Source organism: Rana temporaria, chromosome 12, assembly GCF_905171775.1.
Source record: "Rana temporaria chromosome 12, aRanTem1.1, whole genome shotgun sequence".
Lineage (NCBI taxonomy): Eukaryota > Metazoa > Chordata > Amphibia > Anura > Ranidae > Rana > Rana temporaria.
The window spans coordinates 105604786-105626527 of NC_053500.1; the positions used below are offsets into that span (position 1 = coordinate 105604786).

At 46.8% G+C, this 21742-nt stretch overlaps 1 protein-coding gene across 1 annotated transcript in view; it reads left to right on the top strand.

Moving 5' to 3' along the window:
• Window positions 1-21742, top strand: part of WBP2 (WW domain binding protein 2) — a 56573-nt gene that overhangs the window by 30378 nt on the left and 4453 nt on the right. The window contains exons 5-7 of the mRNA XM_040330083.1: window positions 13161-13298; window positions 17694-17825; window positions 20985-21058. Of these exons, the coding sequence (XP_040186017.1) occupies window positions 13161-13298; window positions 17694-17825; window positions 20985-21058 (344 nt within the window). The remainder of the gene's footprint in view (window positions 1-13160; window positions 13299-17693; window positions 17826-20984; window positions 21059-21742) is intronic.

Sequence of the window (21742 nt, forward strand, 5' to 3'; positions counted from 1 at the left end):
AACCGGAACATGGGCCGCGATTGGCCCACGGGCCAGACTTTGGACATGCATGTCCTAAGTTATAGTGGTATCCATATTATTTACTTAAAGAGGAACTGCAGTCTGCTCACATAATTTGTAATAAAAACCTCTTTGCCATTCTGAAAACTTCCCTTTGTATTATTTTATATATTCTGTGATTCTGTATTTCCCAAATATGCTGCAAAAATCTCCCTCCACTAAGTCTGGCTGCAGCCATTTCAACTGTGGGCAGCTGAAGCTGCTGCTAGTTCACTTCCTGGATTTACAGAGACACCTCCAGCTCTGCAGCTTTTATTGTCCCTCTTATGACTCACCCCCCCCCCCCTTCCTGGAAAACTCTCACAAGAGAGAGAAATAGCTGTGCATAATGTCATAAGCCTAGGCTAAATACCAGACAAGAAACAGGAAGTGGGCTGTATAAGGTATTTACTGGCAGAATAAAATGATTTACTGTTTTAAAACAATAAGGGCAGAAGATTTAATAGATGGAAAGTTAAAAAAATGACAAAAAGTTTGCTTTAACACCAAAAAAACAAAACTACTGACAATAAATGTGTACAGGTTTGACATGCAGACACACTGGGCTAGATTCACAGAGAGATACGACAGCGTATCTCTTGATACGCCGTCGTATCTCTGACTTAGGCCCGTCGTATCTATGCGACTGATTCATAGAATCAGTTACGCATAGATATGCCTAAGATCCGACAGGTGTAACTGTGTTACACTGTCGGATCTTATCTGCAATTTAAAAATGGCCGCGGGGGCGTTCTCGCTGATTTACACTGAGAAATATGTAAATCAGCGAGATACGGCAATTCACGAACGTACGGGGACCCGACGCAGTGTTGTTACGACGTTTCCGTAGCGGTTTCCCGGCGTATACTTACCCCTGCTTCTATGAGGCGCATCCAATGTTAAGTATAGCTGTCGTTCCCGCGTCGATTTTTGTTTTTTTTACGTCGTTTGTGTACGCCGATTCAGAAATCCGCGCGCCGCAAGTTACGCTCACGCCGAAACCACTGACGTCCTAGCGACGTCAGTGGGAGCAATGCACGCCGGGAAATTTCGCGGACGCCGCATGCTCATTTAAATCGGCACGGAGACGCACCTGATTTAAATAGTACACTCCCCCTAGCCGCGGAATTTGAATTCCGCCGGGGGATTTACGATCCGCCGCCGCAAGTTTGGAGGTAAGTGTTTAGTGAATTAGCCACTTGCCTCTCAAACTTGCGGCAGCGGATCTTAAATCACGTAGATCACGCGGATCTAAAGATCCGCTGATCTATGTGAATCTAGCCCACTGTATCACAATGTAGAACTAGCTTTCCCTGACAAGGACGATGACGTCAAAACCGGGAGGGAGTAGCTACACATCTTACGCGTTACGTCACCGTCCTGTTGTATGCGAGTGAAATGCATATTGATGTTGGGAAGGGAGAATCTGCGCTGAGACACTTTGGGCCTGATTTACTAAGCTATGTGCGCTGCGCTGGTTCATGCATTAATTAGTACTCCGGGTGGAGGCTTAATCAGGCGCATGAACCAGCGTAGCAGCCGGCGCATTGAAACTAATATGTAAAGCCGCGCCGAACTCCCTATAGAAGTCTATGGGAGAAATCAAAAGTGTTCATTTTAAAGGCTAATCTGCAAGTTTAGTCCTAAAAAGTGTTTGGGGACCTCAGTCCTGCCCCAGGGAACATGTATCAATGCTTTTTTTATTTTTTAAAACGGCCGTTTTTTCGGGAGCAGTGAAATTAATAATTCTTAAAGTGAAACAATAAAAGTGAAATATTCCTTTAAATTTCGTACCTAGGGGGGGTGTAATGTCAGCATGTGAAATAGCGCATTTTTCCCGCACTTAGAACTCCCCCTGCACAAAGTGACATTCTGAAGGAAAAAAGTCATTTAAAATTTCACACGCGGCTATAATGAATTGTCGGCTCTGACAATTCTAAAGGGATTCATTCATAAAACAAACAAAAAAATGTGTAGGGGTTCCCCCAAATTAAATTACCAGGCCCTTCAGGTCTGGAATGGATATTAAGGGGAACCCCGCCGTAAAAACCCCAAAAAAAAAAGACGTGCGGTTCCCGGCAAATATCCATTCCAGACCCTTCAGGTCTGGTGTGGATTTTAAGGGGAACTCCACCCCAAATTGAAAAAAAAAATGGCGTGGAGTCCCCCTAAAAATCCACACCAGACCCTTATCCGAGCACGTTGACCTGGCCGGCCGCAGAAAAGAGGGGGGGACAGAGTGCGGCCCCCCCTCTCCTGAACCGCACCAGGCCACATGCCCTCAACATGGGGAGGATGTCCCCATGTTGATGGGGACAAGGGTCTCATCCCCACAACCCTTGCCCGGTGGTTGTGGGGGTATGCGGGCGGGAGGTTTATCAGAATCTGGAAGACCCCTTTAACAAAGGGGACCCCCAGATCCTGACCCCCCCCCCTGTGTGAAATGGTAATGGGGTACATTGTACCTCTACCATTTCACCCCAAAAAAAATGTCAAAGTGATAAAAATGACAGTAGCCGGTTTTTGACAAATCTTTTAATAAAATCTTCTTTTCTTCTTTCCTTCGGGGTTCTTCCGCTGCTTCTTTCTTCTCGTCAACATCTTGCCCGACGTCTTCTTCTATCTTCTCCGTCCGTCCTTCCGCCTTCTGGTCCCGCATCTTGCCCGTTGTCTTCTCCGTCCGCCTCCTCGTCCGCATCTTGGGTCTTCTGCGGTCTTCTTCTCGGTCCGCCGCCTTCTCGTCCCCTGCGTTTGAATTGTAATTGGCCGCCGTTTTCCCGCTCCTGGGACCCGCCCCCCTCTGACGCCACAAGTAAACTCCTTAGAAGGTCATGTGCGTCAGAGGGGGGCGGGGTCGCAGAGCGTCACACAGCGGGGGAATTCAATTTCAATCGCGCCGCCCGGAGAAGAAGTTCACGCCGTGTCACACTCATGTGACCCCGCCCCCCTCTGACGCCACAAGTAAACTCCTTAGAAGGTCATGTGCGTCAGAGGGGGGCGGGGTCACATGAGTGTGACACGGCGGGAACTTCTTCTCCGGGCGGCGCGATTGAAATTGAATTCCCCCGCTGTGTGACGCTCTGCGACCCCGCCCCCCTCTGACGCACATGACCTTCTAAGGAGTTTACTTGTGGCGTCAGAGGGGGGCGGGTCCCAGGAGCGGGAAAACGGCGGCCAATTACAATTCAAACGCAGGGGACGAGAAGGCGGCGGACCGAGAAGAAGACCGCAGAAGACCCAAGATGCGGACGAGGAGGCGGACAGAGAAGACAACGGGCAAGATGCGGGACCAGAAGGCGGAAGGACGGACGGAGAAGATAGAAGAAGACGTCGGGCAAGATGTTGACGAGAAGAAAGAAGCAGCGGAAGAACCCCGAAGGAAAGAAGAAAAGAAGATTTTATTAAAAGATTTGTCAAAAACCGGCTACTGTCATTTTTATCACTTTGACATTTTTTTTGGGGTGAAATGGTAGAGGTACAATGTACCCCATTACCATTTCACACAGGGGGGGGGTCAGGATCTGGGGGTCCCCTTTGTTAAAGGGGTCTTCCAGATTCTGATAAACCTCCCGCCCGCATACCCCCACAACCACCGGGCAAGGGTTGTGGGGATGAGACCCTTGTCCCCATCAACATGGGGACATCCTCCCCATGTTGAGGGCATGTGGCCTGGTGCGGTTCAGGAGAGGGGGGGGGGCCGCACTCTGTCCCCCCCTCTTTTCTGCGGCCGGCCAGGTCAACGTGCTCGGATAAGGGTCTGGTGTGGATTTTTAGGGGGACTCCACGCCATTTTTTTTTTCAATTTGGGGTGGAGTTCCCCTTAAAATCCACACCAGACCTGAAGGGTCTGGAATGGATATTTGCCGGGAACCGCACGTCTTTTTTTTTTGGGGTTTTTACGGCGGGGTTCCCCTTAATATCCATTCCAGACCTGAAGGGCCTGGTAATTAAATTTGGAGGGACCCCCTTTTTTTTTTTTTTTTTTTAATGAGCAATGACTCTATTCTTTATAGCCATGAGTACTTTAACCACTTGCCCACCGGGTTAATTCTGGCACTTCTCTCCTTCATGTGAAAATCACAATTTTTTGGCTAGAAAATTAATCAGAACCCCCAAACATTATATATTTTTTTTTAGCAGACATCCTAGGGAATAAAATGGCAGTCATTGCAATACTTTTTGTCACACCGTATTTGCGCAGCGGTCTTACAAGCGCACTTTTTTTGGATAAAAATCACTTTTTTGAATTAAAAAATAAGACAACAATACATTTTGCCCAATTTTTTTCTATATTGTGAAAGATAATGTTACGCCGAGTAAAATGATACCCAACATGTCACGCTTAAAAATTGCGCCCGCTCGTGGCATGGCGTCAAACTTTTACCCTTTAAAAAACTCGATAGGCGACGTTTAAAAAATTCTACAGGTTGCATTTTTTGAGTTGCAGAGTAGGTCTAGGGCTAGAATTATTGCTCTCACTCTAACGATCGCGGCGATACCTCACTTGTGTGGTTTGAATACTGTTTTCATATGCGGGCGCTACTCGCGTATGCGTTTGCTTCTGTGCGCGAGCTCGTCGCGACGGGGCGCTTTAAAAAATTTTTTTGGGGTTTTCTTATTTATTTTTATTTAGTTTTATAATGTTTTACACTGAAATAAAAAAATAAAAAAAAAATGATCAGTTTTCTTCCTATTACAAGGAATGTAAACATCCCTTGTAATAGGACTAGTGTGTGACAGGTCCTCTTTATGGAGAGAGGCGGGGTCAATAAGGCTGGAAAGCATGGTATGGCAAAAAAAAAAAAAAGATCTCATGCTTTCAGCTGCAATCATGTTCGTTCACCACAGTGGTGTAGTGTATAGCACTTTGACCTAGCAGCAAAAGAGTCGTTGGTTCGAATCCCGCCCGTGACAGCATCTGCATGGAGTTTGCATGTTCTCCCTGTGCCTGCGTGGGTTTCCTCCCACAATATAAAAACACGCTGTAAATCGGTTCCGGTCTAAATAAGCCCTAATATGCAGTAGTATATTAAGGTTTGGTTCTGCCCTAGGCCTGACTACATATCTGCACCTCCTAATAGAAAAATGACCCACCCCTTCCTGTCAAGGTCACACCCTGTTTTTGTATAACCCCGCCCAGTAATTTTCAGGGGACCCACACACTAGTTCTGGGGGGGCACTGGATTCCCTTAACCACTTCCATACCAGGCACTTACGCACCTTCCCGCCCAAGCCAATTTTCAGCTTTCAACACTGTCGCACTTTGAATGGCAATTGCGCGGTCATACAACACTGTACCCAAACAAAATTGGCGTCCTTTTTTCCCCACAAATAGAGCTTTCTTTTGTTGTTATTTGATCACCTCTGCGTTTTTTTTTTTTGCGCAACAACTAAAAAAAGACTGCAAATTTTGAAACAAAAAAACCTTTTTCTTTTTTTAGGTTAATTTTTTTGTAAATAAGTTTTTCTCTTTCAATTACGGGCACTGATATGGCGGCACTGATGGGCCCCGATGAGATGGCACTGATGGACATCGATGAGGTAGTACTGACGGCACAGATGAGGTGGCATTGATTGGCGGCGCTGCTATGCGGCACTGATGGGCACTCATAGGCAGCACTGATGGGCACTCATGGGCGGCACAGATGGGCGGCACTTATGGGTGGCACTGATGGATACTTATGGGCGGCACTTATGGGTGGCACTGATGGATACTTATGGGTGGCACAGGTGGGCACTGTGCATGGATGGGCACTGTGGGGTGGCACTGATTTTCCCAGTCAGTGCCCATTTGTGGGCACTGATTGGCATCTTTTTTCTTATTTTTTAATGCTTTTTGTTTTTTTGTTCTATATTTTTTTTGTTTTTGCACACCCTGGTGGTCCAGGGTGGGCATCCCTGGTAGTCCAGTGTGGTGATCCGAGGGGGGGCTGCGCTGATAAACAATCAGCGCGAACGCCCCCTGTCAGGAGAGCCGCCGATCGGCTCTCCTATACTCGCGTCTGTAAGACGCGAGTGAGGAAGAGCCATCGATGGCTCTTCCTGTTTACATCGTGATCAGCCGTGATTGGACACGGCTGATCACGTGGTAAAGAGTCTCCGTCTCCGTGAGAGACTCTTTACCGAGATCGGAGATGCAGGGTGTCAGACTGACACCCCGCATCACCGCGCTGCGTGCCCCCACAGGCGCGTGCGGCATGAAATCCTGCAGGACGTCCTGTCAGGATTGTGTAACCACTTCCCGGACGTAAATCGGCCATAGGCTGGGCGGGAAGTGGTTAATTTGCATAGTTTTTCTCTCACTTCCTGTTTGGCTATGGGGCAGGAAGTGAAGGCAAATCTCCCCAATTGGACACAGATAATACAAAATAAACTGACAGGGCCTATAACCCTCCCTCACTCTATCCAAAATGAAAGAAAATAAAACTTGTTGATTATAGTTCTTGTCAGGGGCGGACTGACCATTGAGTCACTCGGGCACTGCCCAAGGGCCCCATGCCACTAGGGGGCCCCATCCGGGTTGCCAGGCTCAGTAAAACCAGGGACAGTATGTAAAAATCTGTGTTTTTTTTAGATCTGTCCCTGATATGTCCGAAAATGACATGCTTTTAATGTGAATATCCCAAGATTTTAGCTGCCCGCCTCTGCACTACCTCCTGGCGTGGTGGTCATCTGTAAGCCCAGGGGCCCCATAATCTTCTATTGCCCAGGGGCCCCATGAGTTGTCAGTCCGCCCCTGGTTCTAGTTTAAGCACAAATTTCATAGAGTTTTATTGAGAGCCTTAAGAAAATATAACCATGCCAATAGGCCAGGATAGAGCGTTGCTAATATGTAGGAATGTGTGTGTTAGAGCACCCCACCCAATGTTAACTAAAAAATTATTAATTTGCAAATAAGTATTATCTGCTCATTTTTTTGGGGATGTCTGCACCCCTGATAGTGACAACATTTGTGAGGTGTCTTCACCCTTTCTAATTCATTCACTTCCTGTCACATAGCCAAACAGGAAGTGAGGGTAAAACCTTACTAATATATTTTCTTGGGGACACAGAGATCAATCTAAATAGTTTCCCATTATGTAAATTGCACTCTAGCATTTTGCTGTGTACACCCCAAATTATTAGGGATCTTGGACTTTGGGGTCCATTTACTAAAGGCAAATCCACTCCTACAAGTGCAAAGCAAGGAAGAAAACAAAACAACTTTGCTTCTACAGGATTGGATGTTAAAACCATCAGTGCTTCCTCTCTGATTTTCAGCAACTATGCTTGTACTGCAGAGTGGCTTTGCCTTTACTAAACCCCAAACTAAATAATCATTTGGGGCAGGGATCCTCAAACTACGGCCCTCCAGCTGTTGTAGAACTACACATCCCATGAGGCCTTGTAATGCACTGACATTCACAGACATGACTAGGCATGATGGGAATTGTAGTTCCTGAACAACTGGAGGGCCGTAGTTTGAAGACCCATGATTTGGGGTGTACACAGCAGTGCTGGAGTGCAATTTGCTTAATGGGGACACTAGTTAGATTGACCGGTGTCCCCAAGAAATGACACTGGTAGGGTTTTAACCTCACTTCCTGTTCAGCTGTGTGACAGGAAGTGAAGCCAATTTTAAGAAAAGGGACACAAAGCTCAACACAAAAATAAAAAAACACAAAGCAGGGGTTCTAACACTCACTTGGCTTCCCTCAAACACCCACAATTTGAATAGGATTGCCTTGCGCTAGATTTAAGCACAGTGCTGTAAATCAGCACGTCAAGCCTGTCCACCAATAGCAAACCCCCCCCCCCCCCCACAGGCCATGTTTGCAGGTTTTCCTTCATCTTGCACATGTGCTTTAAAATACAGTCTGGACAGCAATTCTTGATAAGAGAAATCCCCAAAACATGTCCTGTCGGGGGTACTTGAGGGCTGAGGACCACTGCAGAATAAATAAAATACTTACCAGTTTTTGTCTTTAAAGTCAGGGAGAATAAACATGGCAAACATTTCATGATTACACACCAGGAAAGAAGCTTAGACAAAAATCACACATAATTTGTTAGGCCCAAACCTAGTTCAGCTGCAGCTGTCAACATATGTAGCATGAAAAAGTAACAAAAGACAAACTTAACAATTTTAAAGTAATTTTTATTGGTCAACAAAACAAGGAAAGCAAAAAAAGACAAACAAACAAACACAAACAAAAATACATTTCAAAATTCTAATTAACCATAGCTTTACACATTTTTCATAAAATAAGGCCACATAGACAAATACATCAAAGTGAACATCATTTAAAAATAAACCAAAACCATTGGCAAAATAAAACAAAACCCATGCAACAAACCACATTTGTGTTTAGCAACAGCATTTCTGCCAGCCTGCCCCTTCTGAGGGCAGCTGAGGACTGATCGATCCAAGCTTTTTATAACAGTGCTAGTAATGAAGCAATTGAAATCACATGACCAAATTGCAGTCTCTAGTTTGGGTGAGCTTGTAATTGGGCACACCTGCAATTAACCCAAACCACGCTCTATGAGCATCCAATGAGTGTTTTTCACCTTTTAAAAAGAAAGGATATTTTTTTTCTAAGTGTTTGAGCATGCTCAATTCATCACACATGTAGGAACCAAGCTGCAATGGAATGAGAGCTTTTTTTTTTTGGTTTCCCCTGATCTGATGCTTTCCAGCCTGAAGGGGAGGTGTTAAAGACAGAAGTAAACACGCACATTTAATAATCTATTTGTGTGAAAAAAAAGGTTGCCAATTTTGTTTGGGAGCCACGTCGCACGACTGCGCAATTGTCAGTTAAAGCGACGCCGCGCCGAATCACAAAAACTTGCCCGGTCATTGACCAGAAATATGGTCCGGGCTCAAGTGGTTAAAAATTAACAAAACACAAAAGTGAGCCCAATTTTTGGGGATAATGTGAAAGATGATGTTACACTGAGTAAATAGATACCTTACATGTCACGCTTTACTATTGGAAACACTCCTGCAATGGGGCCAAAATGAATTCCGTGAATATCCCCATAGGTGACCTTTTTCTTTTTTTTCCAGGTTACCAGTTTATAGTTACAAAGAAGGTCTAGTGGTAAAAGTATTGCTCTCGCTCTAACGCACGCGTCAATACCTCACATGTGTGGTTTGAACGATGTTTATATATGTGGGCGGGACTTGCGTAAGTCCCGCCCACATATGTAAAAATTATTTTTACTTTTTGCTATAATAAATATCCCCAAAAATATATATTCAAAAAACTAAAAAAACCCTCAGTTTAGGCCGATACGTATTCTACATCTTTTTGGTTCCAAAAAATCGCAAATAGCGTTTAGTGTTTGGTTTTTGCAAAAGTTATAGCGTCTACAAATTTTTTTTTGTTGTTGTTTTAACTAGTTATTGGGGCGATCAGCGATTTTTATCGGTACTGCGACATTATGGCGGACACATCGAACAGTTTTTTGGAACCATTGGCATTTTTCTAGCGATCAGTGCTGTAAAAAATGCATTGCTTACTCAAAAAATGCCACTGGCAGGGAAGGGGTTAACACTAGGTGCGAGGGAGGGGTTAAATATGTTCCCTGGGTGTGTTCTAACTGTAGGGGGGGGGGGACTGACATGTGTAAATGACAGATCGCTGTTCATGAAGGGGAACTCCAGACCCCCGGAAAAAAAATAAGGTGGGTTCCCTCCAGGTGCATACCAGGCTCTTAGGCTTGGTCTGGAACATAAGGGGTTAAACCCGCGCAAAAAAAATAGCGTGGGGTCCCCCCCAAGATCCAAACCAAGCCATTATCCCAGGCACGCAGTCTGGTCAGACAGGAATGGGGGTGGGGACGAGCGAGCGCCCCCCTCCCTCCTGAGCCATACCAGACCACATGCCCTCAACATGGGGGAGTGTGTGCTGTGGGGGAGGGGGGCACTGCCCCCCCAACCCAAAGCACTCTTGTCCCCATGTCGATAGGGACAAGAGCCTCTTCCCGACAACCCTGGCCGTTGGTTGTCGGGGTATGCGGGCGGAGGGCTTATCAGAATCTGAGAGACCCCTTTAATAAAGGGGTCCCCAGATTCCGGCCCCCCACCCTATGTGAATGAGTATGGGGGTACATTGTACCCCTACCCATTCACCTGGGGAAAAAAATGGAAAAAAATAATACACCACACATGAATAAATTAATTTATTAGTCAGCCGGGGGTCTTCTGCCGGGGCCCCCCACCACCACCCCATTAGGCCCCGGGCTTCGCCATCTTCTGCCGGAACCCCCTTCACCAGTGAGGCTCCTGCCTTTGGGGGAGGGTCCCGGGCTACTACGACGGTTTCTGCGGGGGGGGGGGGGTGCACTGGCACCCCACCCCCGTCTTCAGCGACGTAATTCACCGGGACCCCCTTCACCAGGGAGGCTCCTGCCTTTGGGGGAGGGTCCCGGGCTTCCACTACGGTTTCTGCGGGGGGGGGTGCACTGGCACCCCACCCCCGTCTTCAGCGACGTAATTCACCGGGACCCCCTTCACCAGGGAGGCTCCTGCCTTTGGGGGAGGGTCCCGGGCTTCCACGACGGTTTCTGCGGGGGGGGGTGCACTGGCACCCCACCCCCGTCTTCAGCGACGTAATTCACCGGGACCCCCTTCACCAGGGAGGCTCCTGCCTTTGGGGGAGGGTCCCGGGCTTCCACGACGGTTTCTGCGGGGGGGGGTGCACTGGCACCCCACCCCCGTCTTCAGCGACGTAATTCACCGGGACCCCCTTCACCAGGGAGGCTCCTGCCTTTGGGGGAGGGTCCCGGGCTTCCACGACGGCTTCTGCGGGGGGGGGTGCACTGGCACCCCACCCCCGTCTTCAGCGACGTAATTCACCGGGACCCCCTTCACCAGGGAGGCTCCTGCCTTTGGGGGAGGGTCCCGGGCTTGTACGGTGTCTTCCGCCGGAGGGCGCCACTCTCCGGGCTTCTGCGATGCCTTCCGCTTCTGCCTGTCTCCTCCGCGGAGCACAGGGCTTGTCTCCGCTGTCTTCTCCCTTCTCTTCCATTCGATGTTGACACGACGAGGTCCGGCGCTGGAATGCCGTCTGAGCAGTGGGCATGGACTTATATAGGGCAATGCCACCATGTGACCTCAACCCATGTGACATCACATTCCCATCATGCCCAGGGAATGTGATGTCACATGGGTTGAGGTCACATGGTGGCATTGCCCTATATAAGTCCATGCCCGCCGCTGACACGGCATGTCAGCGCGGAACCTCGTCGTGTCAACATCCAATGGAAGAGAAGGGAGAGGACAGCGCAGACAAGCCCTGTGCTCCCGGAGGAGACAGGCAGAAGAAGGAAGAGAGAAGAAAGAAGACGGAAGAAAGCCCTGGCTCCGCGGGGGAGCCAGGCAGAAGAGGGAGCAGAGAAAAGACCTGGGAGTTGGCGCACCCCCGGCAGAAGACCAGGAAGACCGGAACCCTGGCGGAAGGCACCGGAAAGACCGGGGGATAGGCGCCATCCCCCGGCAGAAGACCCCGAAGTCCGGATGCCCCTCCCTAATGAAAAAGAGCTTAAATGGGGTGGGGGCATCCGGCGGAAGGCTCCGGAGAGGACCGAGGGATGGCGCCCTCCCCCGGCAGAAATCACCGAAGCCCAGGGTCCCGGCAGAAGATCGGGAGAGAAGAAACCCCCCCTTCTAAGAGAGCTAAAGAAGAAAGGGGGGGCTCCGGAGCAGATTAATAAAATATTTTATTGTGTGTGGTGTTTTATTTTACTTTACATTTCCCCCATGTGAATGGGTAGAGGTACGATGTACCCCATACTCATTCACATAGGGTGGGGGTCCGGCATCTGGGGGCCCCCTTATTAAAGGGAGCTCGCAGATTCCGATTAGCCCCGCCCGCATACCCCGACAACCAATGGCAAGGGTTGTCGGGAAGAGGCTCTTGTCCCTATCGACATGGGGGCAAGAGTGCTGTGGGGTGGGGGGGCAGTGCCCCCCTCCCCCACAGCACACACTCCCCCATGTTGAGGGCATGCGGTCTGGTACGGCTCAGGAGGGGGGGGGGCGCTCGCTCGTCCCCGCCCCCATTCCTGTCCGGGCCAGACTGCATGCTTGGGATGAGGGCTTGGTTTGGATCTGGGGGGGACCCCCGCGCCGAATCGGCGCGGGTTTAACCCCTCACGTTCCGGACCAAGCCTAAGAGCCTAATGTAGCCCTGGAGGGGGACCCGCGCCGATTTCAAGTTTGAAATTTGGCGCGGAGTTCCCCTTCAGGGCTGAAAACAGCTCGGAGATTCCCGTGCGCCGCGTCACGCAGCGCATTCACGGCTACGCCGCTTGGTATTTACCAAGATTTTCACGGCGTACTGACAAGGCGCACGGGAATCCCTGACTTTTCTCTCTGCGCATGCCCAGTATGCAAATGAACCTCCCGAGGTTCAGGCGCACTGTGCAAGCGTACGGGGATCTGTTTTCAAAAAACACTTTCCCTTTCAATTCGGCCCGCCAAACACTTCAAAACACATGTCACTTCACTTCCCCTGCATCCCCCCACCTCCCCCCCTAATAAACTCCCGCCCAAACCCCCGCAATTTACAGTTTAATGTGCCGTGCGCCAGGTCTGTACTGGTGCACAATGCACCCTCTCCTGGGCGCACGGAGCACATTAGTAACTAGGGAAATACACTGCACTAGCAGCGTATTTCTTTAGTAAATGGCAAAACGGCTGCTACTCCTGCTTTTACTCCATGAGTCATGGAGTAAAGGCTTGGTAAATCAGCCCCTTTGTATTTTTGGTATAGAACTATGTATTGATTGAAAAAAATACAAGGCTTTCTCAGAATGGTAGCAATGCATAGCAAGTGACCCCCTGTGGTCACTATCCAGAACTGCAGATACTCGGCACTGGACCCCAATGATTGCTGCTATCACTGGATGGCTGAAACTAGGCAACTATGCAAAAAAAAAAAAAATGAAAACATACTTTAGCTTTATGGTGCAAAATAATCCATGACGCATGTTGTGGTGGTTCAGAAGCAAACAAAAAAAAAACGACGAGGCACATCATTTGCTCACAAATCCAACAGGGTCATGATCTACGTTACAAATAAAACATAAATAACTGATGTTGCAACTTCTAAACAATATTCTATGTTGTGCAGCTTCAAGAGGAGGACCTCCAGGAGGTGGATATCCTTATATGCCTAATGGAGGCTATGCCTACCCACCTCCAGCAGCCAATGGCATGTATCCTGCCCCTCCTGCTGCTTCTGGGTACCCTTTTCCACCACCACCTACAGGTGAGTACTTGGTGTACCTGTATGAAATCTTCACACATCCCAGGCCCTTTATATGCTAAATCAGGGGTTGACAAATTTGCTTGGAATCTAGGAGGCAGCTAAAAAAGTTAGGAGTGCGGGTGCGCGCGTCGGGATCAGGGACGAACGGGGGGGCGCGCGCCCCTAGTGGCCGCTTCGCGAGGTGACGTAGAGCTACGTGCTCTCGCGCAGGGGAGCCGACCTGCCGCCGTATAACGGCGGCGGCTGGTTGGCAAGTAGTTAAATCAGAAAAGACGTTTATTGAAAAAAAACATGCAGAGTTACAAAAATTCACTTTTCTTGTACAGCAGAAAAAATACATAGTACAGGCTTTATCATAAAACATTGCGTTTCTCCTACAAAAAGTCACAGAACAAGATATCTTACACCCATACAAGAATATAGACAGTGGCCCAGATTCAGGTAGCAATTGCGTCTGCGTAACCATAGTTACGCAGCGCAATTGCTTACTTGCGCCGGCGTTTCGAATGCTCCTGATTCAGGAACCTCGATACGCCAACTGCAGCCTAAGATATGACTGGCATAAGGCTCTTACGCCAGTCATATCGTAGGCTGCATTCTTACGCAGGCCGCTAGGGGGCGTTCCCGTAGTGGTCAGCGTATAGTATGCAAATTGCATACTAACGCCGATTCACTACCCTACGCGAGCCCTGCGTACGCAGTTTACATTGTTTCCGTTCGTCGGGTTTCGCGTAAGGCTGCTCCTGCTAATAGCAGGGGCAGCCAATGCTGCGTATACCCGTCGTTCCCGCGTCGCGAAGTTTAAATTGTACGTCGTTTGCGTAAGTGAATCGTGAATGGCGCTGGATGCCATTTACGTTCACTTTGAAGCAAATGATGTCCTTGCGACGTCATTTGCCGCAATGCACGTCGGGAAAGTTTCCCGACGGAGCATGCGCACTACGTTCGGCGCGGGAACGCGCCTAATTTAAATGATCCACGCCCCCTACGGGATCATTTAAATTACGCGTCCTTACGCCGGGCATTTTTGAGGAGCGCCCACGCAAATTACGTGGCTACTGCTTCGTGAATGAAGCGTAGCGCAAATAATTTGTGGGGGCGCAGGGCAAAAACGGGACGCTGCGCCTCCGTAAGAAGTGCGCAGCGCTACCTGAATCTGGCCCACTGTCACAAATAGTGCTGCACTATATCTCAACATCAATGTATAGTATTCCAGTTAAAATTACCAGAAATTTGAAGGTCAATACCAGAACATAAAACAATAAAAGAGCAAAGAAAAAAGGGAAAAAAAAGGGGGAGAGAAGGGAAAATAAAGGGAAAACAAAAGTGACAAAACAAAGGAAATCCCGATCCTCCTCATAGCACATATATCAGAATATACCCCCAGGTTTCTGAATGACTATCATAGCAAGTTTCGATTCACCTGCAACAGGTCAGTTATCAACACTCGAGAATCTACCCGATCACATTTGTAGGAGTCTGTCCTTCACTTGTTGGGCAGGGCCCAAACCTGGGGTGTCCAACCAATGCTGCCACATGGAGTAGAATTTTTTTTAACAACATTTCTATGCTGGTAAGTAAGTTTTTAATGTATCAACATGTTATTGACCAGTTCCACCCTTCGCTCGCCCGTCGGTACTTTTGGAGCAATCCAAAGACCTGCAATCGCTTTGCAAGCTATATATAGCAAACGCAGGACTGCAATATGGCCGTGTGGCGATAGTGACGGGACCTCCAAGGCTCCAAGCAGACAAACGATAGGGTCATGAGAAATGGGAAAGTGAAAAACCAAAGATATAGTGGATAGTACAGTACATAGTGCCAGTACCGGAAAAGTTTCGGGCATTTCCACATCATATGCAGTAAGTCTCCCTCCTGCCTACAACATTTCGGGGATAATGCAGTATCTCTGAATCCCCATTTGTGTAGTCTGGCAGGTGTCCTGTACACTCTATGTAGTAAAAATAGGTGATCATTTGTGCGAAGCAGATACAGACACCAGAGGAGCATTGGGGAGACATAGGGGCCAGATTCACGTAGAATCGCGGCGGCATAATGTATCCTTGATACGTTACACCGCCGCAATTTTTCATCGCAAGTGCCTGATTCACCAAGCACTTGCGATGAAAACCTACGCCGGCGGCCTCCGGCGCAAGGCGGGCCAATTCAAATGGGCGTGTGCCATTTAAATTAGGCGCGCTCCCGCGCCGGACCTACCGCGCATGCTCCGTTTCCGAACTCTCGCCGTGCTTTGCTCGAAGTGACATCATTTTTTTGAACGGCGACGCGCGTAGCGTAATTCCGTATTCCCGGACAGCTTACGCAAACGACGTTATTTTTCAAATTTCGACGCGGGAACGACAGCCATTCCTTTCACAGCAATACGATTGCTGTGTAAAGTTAAGGCACCAAAAAAAACGACTAACTTTGCGACGGGAAACTAGACTAGCGGCGACGTAGCGAACGCGAAAAACCGTCGGGGATCGCCGTAACTCCTAATTTGCATACCTGACGCTAGTTTACGACGCAAACTCCCCCCAGCGGCGGCCGCGGTATTGCATCTTAAGATCCGACAGTGTAAAACAATTACACCTGTCGGATCTTATGGCTATCTATGCGTAACTGATTCTATGAATCAGTCGCATAGATAGAAACCGAGATACGACGGCGTATCAGGAGATACGCCATTGTATCTCATTAGTGAATCTGGCCCATAGTTCCCATTGTTCTCCGTCTATTGTGCCCAACTCTTTCACCCACCCCCTCCTACAAGGAAGTGTGGAGGCATCATGCATGGAGCACAGCATTCTAGTGTATACTCTAGAAATCATTCCCTAACTCTGCCTTGTTTTTATATAGGCAGAGCTCTGTTCTAAGTCTCTGGCCGACAATCTGCGGGTGCCAGCGGACATCGAGTGTCCGGCACCAGCAGATCGCCTTCTGTTGTGAATAATCACAGCAGAAGTGGCGCACGCATGTGCGCCCCCTGCAGGTAAAAGTGCGGCATCACGTGTATATATATACGTGATCCGGCACACAGCTGCCAATCTGTAGCAGTAAAACTGCTATAGGGTTGTCAGCAAGTGGTTAAACTTTAAAAAAATATTTGAACTCATTCAAATTTTCAGCAGAGCCATGAAAGGTAAACACCTACAGTGGAACCTCGGTTTAAGATTAACTTGGTTTGAGAGTGTTTTAGTTTGCAAGCAATTTTTTTTTAATTTTTTTTTTATTCTGACTCTGTTTTCAAGTGTTGACTCGCAAGACCAGCAGAATTTAAGCTAAATATGCCTGCAGTACCTCATTTGGCCTGAGGTACGGGGGTGCAGGAGTTGAGAAAAGCCGAACTTTGGCCTGCAGTACCTCATTTGGCCTGAGGTACGGGGGCACAGCAAATGAGCCAAAGTGTCCTCGGGCCTTTTCGGCCGTTTTCGGGTGCTCTCTGGCACCCCACCACCTCTGGCCGCATTCGGTATTGCATCTCATTGAAGTCAATGCGGAATGAATTATTTTCGTTTCCATTGACTTCAATGGGAAAACTTGCTTTAATATGCGAGTACTTTGGATTATGAGCATATTCCTGGAACGGATTATGCTCGTAATCCGAGGTTCAACTGTATATCTCTGTGCCCCCTTTGGGGAGCCTTCACCCACATTCCAGAAACAGAAGAACAAGTGAGAGGAAAAGGGAAATCTTTATGCCCCAGTGTCTCAATATTTTAGGGAAGGGTTAGGTTCTCTGCTGTCTGTGTACCTGCTTTGGAGATTCACCCTTTCTTTTGCGTGTTGACCGTTGTCAACAGTACAGAATGTGATGCCCAATCCAAAATATCACAGATGTCACTACAACAGGAGTAGAAGGGAAGTCTTCCAATATGGACACACGTTTTAGATGGAGCTTCCTATAAAGAGATTTTCCTTCACTTTTTAGAGATTTGCTCTCACTTGCTCTTGTGTCTCCGGATGGGTATTGGAAGAAAGCCTCTCCAAAGGGACAAAAATGAAATAAAATGGGCTATACTTGACAACCAAACAGGCACAGGTGACATTTAAATCCCTTCCCTAGTTTACTACCCCTTTGGCGCAACATTGACCCTCCGAGTATCCTCTTCTATGCTGATCCTGGCATCCGTCAACTATCTAGCTGTAAGCTCCACCAATGGCCAAGGTGTGCAAACCCTGTATACGCAGGGCATTCTTTGCTCTTATCCAAAACAAAATATGTGTTGGCTGAAGTTGGGCTTTTATCATCCAATCATCTTTTACGGTTGGGACTGCGCTAACCAATAAGAAGCAATATCTGTGATTCATTTATACTATGATTGTCCACAAATAAAATATTCATCTTAAATGCTTTGTGTTTTGATTTCTCTACTTGCCTATATTATCTTTTAGAATTCTACCCAGGACCTCCAATGCAAGACGGTTCAATGGCATACATGCACCCACCTCCTCCTCCTTACCCAGGCCCCATGCAACCCCCCTCATCCTCTGCTTCTGCTCCTGACTTGCCTTCTACTACAGCAGGTAAGTTGTCACAGCCAATGAAGACATACAGAAAAGGACAGTGTTATATAATGCCTTGTACATGCGATCAGATTTTCCGTTGGGATAAACTCCAACGGATTTTTCAGACGGAATTCTGTTCAAGCTGTCTTGCATACACACTGTCACACCAAATTCCAACCTTCAAGAACGCAGTGACGTACAAAACTACGACGAGCCGAGAAAAATCAAGTTCAATGCTTCCGAACATGCGTCGACTTGATTCTGAGCATGCATGTTTTTTTTCTCTGTCGGAGTTCCCTACAGACGAACAGAATTTCCGTTCTCTTTCTAAATTTCGATGGAAAAAAGTCCGATGGGGCACACACACGGTTGGAATATCCAATGAAAGAATTCCGTCTGACTTTTTCCATCGGACGTTCCAATTGCGTGTACAAGGCATTTAGGTTCCTTTTCTCCTAGGTCACATGTGTGTTCCCAAGCATTGATGGTGGTAGACAATTGAAAACACAAGCTTCTCATTGTGGTTCTGACCAAGTCTTTCATCCATCAGTGACATTAGTTCTAGTTAAAGTTCTAAATACCTTTGCTTCCTGCAGGCAACAGTCCTCCTTTTTTACTAGGTTCTTCTTCTATATATAGAGAAATCAGTGAAAGGGTGTGGTAGGGAGGCCTGTGCAAAGAACAGACAGGTTTGAAGTGAACCTGTGGCCAGGCAATGAACATACAGTGTGTGCCATTTATATGGATACACCAAAAACAAAAGTTGGATTCAAAATGGCCGACTTCAAAATGGCCGCCATGGTCACCACCCATCTTGAAAAGCTTCCCCCCTTACATATACTAATGTGCCACAAACAGGAAGTTAATATCACCAACCATTCCCATTTTATTAAGGTGTATCCATATACATGGCCCACCCTGTATAATCATTTACATATTATGAGCTTTCATTGAGCTGTGTAGCTCCAAAAATTGTAAAGCAATTCATCCTCAAAGTTTGCAGAAGAAGCACTAAAGTCCTTCATGTCCTGTACTTCTTCCTGTTTCCTTTCCTTTCCAGTGACTCAGACTGTAGTCATTCATGTAAGAAAAAAAAAGGAGCTATGGGAAGGCAGCAGGGGAAACTGAACTGCTGAGAAAACAACCTGAATGACCTCAGTGTTTTTTCTGTGAAATTTGAGAATGAATTGGTCCACAGTACCCCCAGCTACAGAGGTCAGTCAGGGTTTGTTGTAAAGTTCATGTACTACCTGTTGAGAAAAGTAATTAAAGCCCAACTTGGAGCAAATTGGAAATGGTCCCTTGCAATGGGGCTGGTTTAACTGCCCGTTTTTTTTTTCACTTATCTGATCCTCTGCTTCCCTGCCAGGCGGTTCCCCTCCACAATCTGGTGGTGGTTCATGGACCCTGCTCTGGTTTTGATGCCAGCAGGAGAGTGCAGAAGTTGCGGGAGACCGCTCTAACTGCAGGGAGGAGTGAAGGATCGGTGAAGTAAATCCTATTTTTTTAATGTTCATAGTCTGGCTACAGGTTCACTTTAAGTTAGCCAGTGACTTTTAGGTAGAAATCTTCCCATCCTTGTATGACTTCAAGCAACAAGACCCGCGATCCTTCTTGGACATTGCCAGGGGTGTATTAGGTCCTCCAACTACCTGGCTCTTTTTGCCATCTTGCAGCACTACAGAAATAACTCCAGTCAGAAGTAATGCTCAGAATATGGATCCCGATAAATGCCACTGATTGACCAATCCACATGTAAAATTGCTTTTATTAATCAAACTACTGCTCTGTATCCCCCCTTCTAGGTTACAGAACAAATTGTGTAATGTGCTATATATTTTATGTGTCCACAGTACCCCCAGCTACAGCGGTCAGGCTTGTTGTAAAGTTCATATACTGCCTGTTAATAAAAGTAATTTAAGCCTATGATATTTGTGTACAATAGTTCCCTATCCCCTAGATCAGGGATATGCAATTAGTGGACCTTCAGCTGTTGCGAAACTACAAGTCCCATCATGCCTCTGCCTCTGGGTGTCATGCTTTTGGCTGTCAGAGTCTTACTATGCTTCATGGGACTTGTAGTTCTGCAACAGCTGGAGGGCTTGTTTTGAGCTGGATTATCTGTCATGGTCCAAGGTTGATCCTCGGGGTGCCTTCTACATGGTCATGACAATTTCCGTATTTGGTTTTGCTTTTCTTAATCTAGTTTTGAGATCTCCACATCTGTAATGCCCCGTACACACGCTCGGATTTTCCGTTGGTAAAACCTTGTATGGTTTTTCCGACGAAATTCCGCTCAAGCTTGGCTTGCATACACACGGTCACACAAAAGTTCTCTGAACTTTCGACCGTCAAGAACACGGTGACGTACAACACTACGACGAGTTGAGAAAATGAAGTTCAAAGCTTCCGAGCATGGTTCGAATTGTTTTCGAGCATGCATCGTAATTTTGCACGTCAATTGCTACAGACGAATGGAATTTGAGAACCCGCTCTCAATCTTTTGTTGGCGGAAATTCCAACAGAAAAAGTCAGATGGAGCATACACACGGATAGAATTTCTGACCAAAAGCTCACAATTTCTGATCATTTGTACGCGGCATTAGATTTCTCAGTGGCTGTTGGCCACCCCTCAGCTGGAGAGCTTTAGGATATCCCGAATGTTTAAGAATTCCTTAATCCCTGTGTTCCTTCATGGGATAATTTTTTTTTTTTGGTGCTTGCCGTAAAAAAAAAAAAATTTAATCCATTGTGGGACGCAGGTTCCATCCCACTGTCTTTCTACACCTTCTAGAAGCAGAAAGCAAGTCATGTATTCTGTCCATAAAATCCTTTAAAATCTAAATGGGGTAAATATGTGTTCTCTACTTTATAAAAATAAGTTGCCTGTTTAACATTATTAAAGTACAGCTGTCATGGGAGAAATATGGGTACTGCCATTGCTGAGCTCCTTCTGAAAATACTAGTGGGATGACTGTTCTGCTGCCATCTGGTTTCTGTACTTTCTGGTTACTGACTTCAAACAAATATGCATTATCTGAAAAAAGTCGGATGTCCTCATTTTACATTTTGCTTGGATTTTTTCTTCTGTTCACTAGTTGAATTTATTCTGACAGGTATTCTTGAATATTCTTAAATATTTTTTCTTACACATTTTATGCTTTTTTATTCCTATAGCTGAGGCCAAGGCTGCAGAGGCAGCTGCCAGTGGGTACAGCAGTACCAACCCTCCCAATGTTTTCATGCCAATGGTAAGCCTACTAAGGTAACACATGAGTATTATGGTGGTCTCAATATGATCAGTTAATCAAGTGTGGTGATGTAAACCGATTAAATGGAATACAAATTACAAACTAGACACTCTGATTAGTCAGTTTTTATTGCAATAACTGGCTGATTTGGTTTTAATCTATCTTTTACATTTATGACTGGTCTGTTTTTTTAATTTTAAAGTGTTTATTATGTTTCAAAATAAAATGAGTAATACAAAAACGGCGCCAATTGGGCATACCCTGGCTTAATTAACTTGCATAAAAACGAAAAGAAACAAAAGAGGGGGAATAATAACAAATAGCTGTTACAAAATTATGTCAAAACTCTAGGTATTAGAAAAGGACAGGCAATTTTGAATCAAACATGCATATGACCAAAAAAATATATATCACTATGACGAGCGTGTTGAACAATAGGTAAAGAGAACTAAAGAGGGTAACAGTGAAGTAGTAAATGATATGAAATGTCTTGAGTACCGCTTAGGGAACTAAGCAGATAAGTGGTGTAAGGGGGAAGGGAGGGTACAGAACTTGGTTGAGGGTAGGAGGGGAATTGGGGCAGATTGAGAAGTAGGTATAGTAGTCATAGATGGTCCGACGATGTTGGACGGCGAGGATAGGACCAGTATGTATCAGCTAGCACAAAGGTGCGCTTCTACAGTC